Genomic DNA, 7,798 nt, shown 5'->3' with positions numbered 1-7,798 from the left:
AGGTGTTCATCGGCTTTTGTTGTAGTAACTTTAGCATTTAAAGAAGATGTGATTGGATTTGCAGGTACTCTACAACTTTGTGCTGAGTAGTCAATAGGATGTGAAGCTGACATAACCGCGATAAGAAATTTTTTCGAAGAAGTTTTGATAGATCCTCTATTATATGTCTACGCCATGAACACTTTTACTGTTTTCAATGTGTTTTATTTTGTTAATCTTTTGTGTTATGTTGCGCAACATGTTCCAACATGTTGCGCAAAAACTGTTGGTGAGAAAAGAGATTTGTTAATCGATAACAACGCAAGGTAACCTCTCTTAGATATTTTGCATAAGGATTACGCCACTAGTGCCTTCCATAGAAGACAAACGATACAAAGCACGTTGCGTATGCAGATGATCTTGCTAGTGCTTAAATCTATATCAACCTAGAACGCGGTGGAGTAAAATTCTAGAGGTTTCTCTCTCGTTGATTATCGTTGCAGTCCTGGTACATCATGGCTGATTGTAAAAAGAGAGGATGTGGAGTTGGCGAGATCTTTTAAGGGACGGAAGTAAATGAGACAACACAGGGAAGAACGTAGAATGTACTTAGACTGAGCGATCGAAAATAAATAAAATAGAACATTTAATTGAACTCTAGGAAAAAAATATTAAAAAAAGAGGTAATACTGCGCAAACTAAAACGCAAACAGCGTTGGCTGTGTAAATCAGCGGTGTAAAGAATAATTTTACGTATGATTTGAAAAAAAAGAAATGGAAAACATGTGGACAAAGTGGACAAAGTGGACAAAGTGGACAAAGTGGAAAATGAATTACTGCAGGATACCATCACAATATCAGAGAAAACAAAGGCAAGGAATGAGATATCGCTAGAAAATATAAAAACGGAGATGCGGAGATGGTGTAGTGGTAGCATAAGAAGTGTTGTCAGCTCATCTGGTGCCATCTAAAGAGCGCAAACCTTGTGTGGAAGGTAACCAAGTTAGAGAAATAATATACGTATCTCTGGCGAAAATGTAACATAATTACAATCGAAGAGCAGGAAGAGCCAGCCATTCGGATGGAATCTCTAAAGACGGTAAAATTTCACGCTACTGTCCCAGCGGAAGTTGACATGAATGATAATCAGTTAAGAGCGAATGGTATTGCTCAGATGAAGGGTGGGTCTAACTGAATTTCCATGATTCTTCTAAAAGAAGGAACTTGTGTTTTGAACAAGAGGGAATGCAATAGTTCCAAGCTTAAAGAAACTTGATGTGATGTACAAATTGAGCCTCACCTGTAGCTACTGATTAAAGAAGAACTCAAAAGAGTAATAATATTGTCAAAAATGCCCAGTTAAACTTCAGCGAGGTTGAGCACGAGGGAAAAATACATTTTTGAAGCAAAGATTTTTAATCCAGCAGAATTTGACTTCTTGGCTGTATTGAAAAAGAAAAGAAAAAGTGTGAAGCCAAAGAGTTATCGAGTCGCAATAGAGCATGGTTTATTTACTCCGCTGATTATGAGTTCCAATGGTAGTGCGGGTTGAGAATATCAAGATGTTTTGGCATTAGCAGACAAAATATCGACGAAAAATAAATATTGTAAAAAATAAAGATGCATATTTATGGAGAAGTTCCTGAAACGACCAGGAACTTTTTATAAATATACATTAAGCTTCTATTAGAATATTATCATAAAGTCTATTTAGAAACAACATCAACATCTGTAACTAAAGATACAAACATCATCTATGTTTGTATCTTTAGTTACGGATGAGGGTTGACTATGAGGGTTGGTCATCTATGAGGGTTGACGTATTCTATTCGCACCGAACTTTGTAGAAAGCTAATTTGTAAGTAACTCTGGAGATTGCTTTCTAGAACGCATGACCGAAGGAAATATTAGGACGCCTAATTCTTAGAAGACCGCCGTTTTTGGATTCTGCCTTCTAGAAAGAGGATTGGCGGTTTTCGACAACTATTTCTAGAAAGCGTGGTCGCACAAGTTTTATGAATTGAAACGGAATTATACCACGCATTATATTGATCCACCGCCAGGTTCAAAGATTGCAAAGGTGCAGTCTTGCGTACCCCCCGACAGAAATAAAAAAAAGTCCGTGAGGGTCTGTTTTGGTTTCTCGGTGCCGTGCGTTTCCATTAAGATGGTAACTTAGCAGTAATCTGTCAAGAAAACGTAACGAAAAGACTAACATCAGCTTTTTGGCTGAAATTGACTGTCAGTTTAAACAGATCAGTTTAAACTGACTGACGTTTTCAGCCATTTAAACGGATGAAACGTTCCCGTCTATACAATCCTTCACGATAACTTTTATTTTGATATTCTTGCTAAAATAGCTTGGTCATATTAGCTAGACGCAGCTCCAGAGCTAGTTATTATAGCCTCCATCATTGCATTGCTGAATGCTGCAATTGCTATTATGCTAGAATTTCTATGCGTTAATAAAACTAGACATTGCATTGCTTTTCAAGCCATTAGTTTAGCGAGCGCAGCCTTCTTTCGTCCTCCAACTGACCCAAAAACGGATTGGTAAGTCAGTCAGGGTAAACACCTAATTAGGCGGCATGACCTAATAAGGCGAGTCGTTTAGTTAGGCGATGTGATGTAGTTTAATTAGGCTACCCGTAGTCTAACTAGGCGAACATAAACTTTCTGTTGCAAATACGTCGAAATCATTGCGTTTTTCCCAATACAATATTTATGTGAATCAAATCTGTCCACTTTGCAGATAATTTTGACCAATTATTGTCTTATTTGCATCGGTGGTAACTTACGGCCCAAACCTTGTGTGGCACTATTTGTTGTTTTAAAAAATGGATTTCAGCCATTGGCTAAACTTTAGAATATCCCCTTCAAATAGTAAATTACATTTAATACAACCAACGACCAATTTTTGTGAAATCATTAATCAGAGTAACGCTATATGCAAAGTCTTTAACACTATCACATTAGCGCCTACGAGTCTTTTAATTCGTTGCTTCGCGCAATGCCACGACATCGTATCCGACATTAAAAATAACAACCGTTTATTAAAACAGTCATTCTTGTAACAAACGGCTTCGCGTATCTATCACCCATATCTTTTATAATGTATTCTTGCAAATCAATTATTAACTCACAACCTGAAGAAGTTTGGGCCCAATTAAATTTATTAATCATGACGTCAAGTATGAAAACGTGCTTTCCAAACAATTGTTTACATATCTTAACAATAAAGCAACAGCTGCAGGTACAAACATTGGATATGTTCTTGCTTCCGTAATAACTACAGCTAATTATTTGATCGCTAAAAATCAAGGTTCGATTGAAATAAGAAATGGTTATAACATTAACCTTAACACATTTTCTTGTTTGTTGGACAGCCGTCTACAGGAAAGTCGCCCGCTATTAAGATGGCAGTTAATCAACCGTTATAAGTTATATGCAAGAAGATACAGACATTATATCTAACACCACCACATCTGGCTTGACAGAGTGCCTCTGTACAAAAAAATGTGCATACATTGTAAATGCCAAAATACAGGAGTACTTGTACAAAATATTGAAAAAAAAAAACGATGAGAATTACACTGGGGATATGGAGATTCTGTTGAAGATTTTTAATGGAGAAAATGTATCTATTCAATTCAGTACTGAAAGTAAGAGATATATACCTGAAAATTGCGCATTGTGCTTATTAGGTAATTATTTTTTATTTATTTTTTTCTCTTTTCTTCTTATGCAGCGCATACTGTAAATGATGGATTAAGCGCCCCACGCTCAATACGCCCCCTGTCGAATAAGTGTCCCGGGGGTTAGGGAAATAATTGTAAATAAGCGACTCGGGACCTTAATCCGTTATTTACGGTATACGCAGATGCGGTTAGTTGGTTCGTAATCTAACTTTTTATCTCCCTCCAAAAAGTCAAGCAAAAATATACATCATAAAGGCTGATGAATAGGGTTGCTTTTAAACAAAATCAATTCTTGTGATTACAAAAAAGTTTTTAAAAATATGCACACTTATTAAATCCTTTATTTTTAAGGTGCTACACAAATAAAAAGCATGGCTTTTATTTTGACCTTAATGAATAAAGGTAATGGATTTTTGGACCGATTTTTAATTATAACACCTCATTCATACCGTCCGATGCCCAAGGAACAACAAATCGCCCAACAATGCTCAACAACCATCGATATCAAGGATATTTATGCCAACTATGTACACATAGACAATACAGTATTCTATTTTGACGAAAATGCGTTAAAGTAAGAAGATTTTTATTAATTTTAAACTTTATACATGGCATGATAAATAATCTCTTCTTCCTTTTCTTCAATTCTATTTCCCCCTCTTTAAATTTTTTTTTACCAATTTGTATAGATTGTACGACAACATGGAGACACATGTTTTGACCGATCTAAACAACGATCTTTTGCACGGCAGACCAACCAGCAAATCTAAAAAACCAGAGTTAATTCCAAAAGTTGCGGTCGCTCTACACACAGTGGAATACTTTTATAATGCCCTATTTAATGAAGTTGAATTTACATGTCTACCAGAAGCTATTTCCTTGCAAACATTGGAACGTACCATAATGTATGTTGAATCAATTGATGAACAGTAAGAATTATTTTGCACAGTTAGTCTTTTAAATATTTTATAATTAAGTTACAGCAAATTTGCATTTATTATCTTTTTATAGACATTTATTCATCTCATTTATGACAATATTTTTCGTTTTAGTATATCACAGAATTGGTTATTACCAGCAAAACACCATCAGTTAAACGTGCCCCAACTTCTGATGAATATAAAAAAGCTGTTTTAATGACACCAGGTGCCTTCAACACATGCAGATCCTTCAAACAAAGTACATCAAAAAGATTTCGCGGTTTACTATCCCAAGAATTTGTTAAGTTTATACAAAACTTTGTTAACAAAGACATTGGTCGTTTGGTTAGTGTAAAAGCAGTTGGGTCGTCAAAATCTTCAAAAGTATTCGTTAAAAAAGAATTTAGGGACTTGCCATCCGAAATAAAAAATTGGTTACAAGAAAGTGAATATGAAGCAAAAAGGCTCGCCAAACATCCAGCTTGTATTACGGATCGGATTATCGAGTCTATTAATCTTGAAATTCAATAGCAAAAATTTTTCAAATAATCCTTTTTCTATATCCATAGAATAAGTCGTTCTTACTTGTAAAAAAGTTTACAAATTTATCAACACCAAAATATATAGGTTATAACAAAGTTAATCGGGTTTAAAATTGTAAATTTTAATAAAACTTATTCTACTCGATTGACAAATTGTATACAGATATGCCGAGGCGAAAAATGCTCGAAAAGTAACAACAGTTAACATCAGATAAAATGTTTTCTGTTTCTTATAAAAAATTGCTTGTATATGAAAAAGTATAAACACTGTCCGGAAATTTGCGTAACATTTTTAGTTGTGTTCAGCATGTTTTTACTATTATTTGTATTGCTTAAATTTAGTCACGTTTTCTTATTTTGTATGAATAATATGAGTAATTGTAAAAAAAAGTTTCTGAAGACAAGTCATGTGTTTTTGATGAATCTTTTGGCACTACAAGAGTAGCTTAAATTATGCAATGTAGGGAATTCATTAACGTCCCGTTATCTGACATAAGCTTTTCTGTGTCATGAATGACAAATACTCTGCCTGAGAAATTACAGTAAGGGACCATAGTAAGTACATTTTCTATTATTTTATAATTATATTACAATTTAACGATTCATTATTCGTTTTTCAAATCTACATATATTCTTTCATACAATAATTTTGATAACTTGCAAAGGAGTTGATTAATTTCTGATTAAATTGTAGCATGGATTACCCACCGTTAAAAAGATTAAGAAGCCGGGGGACACAATGTGGTGTCAATAGTGTTAGTCATGATAAGTCAACGCAATTTGGACCTTCAAATAACAGTTATGATCGTTTTATCTGCTCATCCGATAAAACAGCATTTACAACACACAAATACTTAATCACAAACATCACGAATACACAAGAGAATGCCTTATCGTGGTGTTTTGATAACAATTTGTTAATCAAACAAAGAAAATGCGATAAATGTAGCAATGACATAAACTTGTCTAAGTGCAAAAGTTCAGATGGAATTAGATGGCATTGCCAAAGATATGTTCATTTTGTTGAAAAAGGTAGGTGGTTTGTAAAGTCTAATTAAAGTCTAATTTGACGATAGAAGAGGTGATTGAAGTGACGTATTGGTGGACCACTGGTGTCGATCAAAATCAAATAGCCAAAAAATGTTGATATCAAGCTCTACTGCTGTTGACTGGGATATGTTTTGCAAAGAAATGTGTGAAGTATTACTCTTCCAAAATTCATCAAAGATTGGCGGTAAAGGTGTACAAGTTCAAATTGACAAGAGTAAGTTCGGAAAGCTTAAACACTACGTTGGCCATCGTGTAGATGGACAGTGGGTTTTTGGTGGTATAGAAGGAGAATCACGAAAGAACTTTCTTGTAGCGGTAGAAAAGAGAGACAGAGAAACACTGATACCTATAATAAAAAATTGGATCCTGCCTGGTACAACTATAGTTTCAGATTTTTGGAAACCCAACCAAAAAAAGCCTTTTTCTTCGTTCTTATTATTTAACTTTAAAGATTTCCATTTGAGCTTAGATACATTTCCACTCAAGAACAGACGGATAGGAGAATTGAAATTTTTCGTTCTTTACAAACTGATATTTGAAATCAATTCGACTGTCCTTGCAGATATATTTTAATCTTGAATTTGACAAGAACAAAAAATATTAACTATAAATTCGATGCGAGAATCCTTTTAAACAATTTATCACCAGGCTATTATTTTTGTGTATTTAATTTGCAGTTAATATGAAATTTTAAAATTTTAAAATGTTTTATCCACAGATTTATATAATTAACGTTGGTCGTTGGCCGTTGGCTCGTAACCATTTGTTGCTCGTAATCGTTTCGTTGGTAGTTGGTCGTTGGACCATAATAAATACTTTTTCTTGATTGTCATCGTTGGTCGTTTGTCGTTGGCCGTTGGATGATAACAAATACTTTTTCTTGATTGTCATCGTTGGTCGTTGGCCGTTGGGTGATAACAAATACTTAGATAGATAATGTTTTAAATAATATGATAGTTGGTCGTTGGTTATTTGTATTACTGTCTTCTGCTTTGAAGGGGAAATTCGAAAACCGCTCCCAGCCATTCACGCTGCAGGGAAAAAATTAATATGGCGGACAAAAACGTGGCAGTGTTCACCTAAATAGGCGACATTTAACCTAATTAGGTTATATATTTCACTTTAACATAATTCTTACTTGCGCACGAACATATCGAGGCACGAGTGACAGTTTTGGAATCATGGTCGCGTAGACTATCCATTCTAAACAAAGATTTTTTGCGATATTTTCTTAGGAATGTGTGAAAAGCCATTAAATATTGTAATGTCTACATAAGGCCTAACTAGGCTACAATGAGTCGCCTATAGGTGGTATGCCCTAATTAGCCTACCGTCGCCTAATTAAGTGTTTACCCTGACTGTAAGTCCAGAAAAAATTGGAAAAAGGGTGAAAAAGGTAATTCACCAACAAAGTGTAACAAAGTTTCCAAACTCAAACTTGACATGGTTTATCTTTGGTTTGTTTTAAATGACTAGCTAGTAGCTAATATTTTGTTTCGCATCTTTTTAAATCACATGGATGTGTGCCAACAACTTGCAGAAAACACTTCTTATAAGGCAGACGTCACAAATATTTGATGTTAGAGTCACCCGACCAGACCCTATTTTT

General features: G+C 34.7%; 1 protein-coding gene across 3 annotated transcripts; it reads left to right on the top strand.

Moving 5' to 3' along the window:
• Positions 1–2,131: 2,131 nt before the first annotated feature.
• LOC130645295 (uncharacterized) lies at positions 2,132–7,679 on the top strand. 3 transcript variants are annotated; one of them, XM_057451243.1, is made up of 4 exons: positions 2,132–3,683; positions 4,029–4,251; positions 4,367–4,582; positions 4,730–7,679. In XM_057451243.1, the coding sequence occupies exons 1-4, from the start codon at positions 3,425–3,427 to the stop codon at positions 4,812–4,814; spliced, it is 783 nt and encodes a 260-aa protein (XP_057307226.1). In that variant the 5' UTR covers positions 2,132–3,424; the 3' UTR covers positions 4,815–7,679. The 3 variants fall into 3 exon arrangements, with proteins under 3 accessions (XP_057307226.1, XP_057307225.1, XP_057307227.1); XM_057451242.1 differs by having other exon boundaries at positions 4,367–4,606; XM_057451244.1 differs by having other exon boundaries at positions 4,367–4,625.
• Positions 7,680–7,798: the final 119 nt, after the last annotated feature.

This window comes from Hydractinia symbiolongicarpus, chromosome 5 (assembly GCF_029227915.1).
Source record: "Hydractinia symbiolongicarpus strain clone_291-10 chromosome 5, HSymV2.1, whole genome shotgun sequence".
Taxonomy (NCBI): Eukaryota; Metazoa; Cnidaria; class Hydrozoa; order Anthoathecata; family Hydractiniidae; genus Hydractinia; species Hydractinia symbiolongicarpus.
The sequence above is the reverse complement of the archived record's forward strand: the minus strand, read 5'-3'. Positions and strand labels throughout refer to the sequence as shown.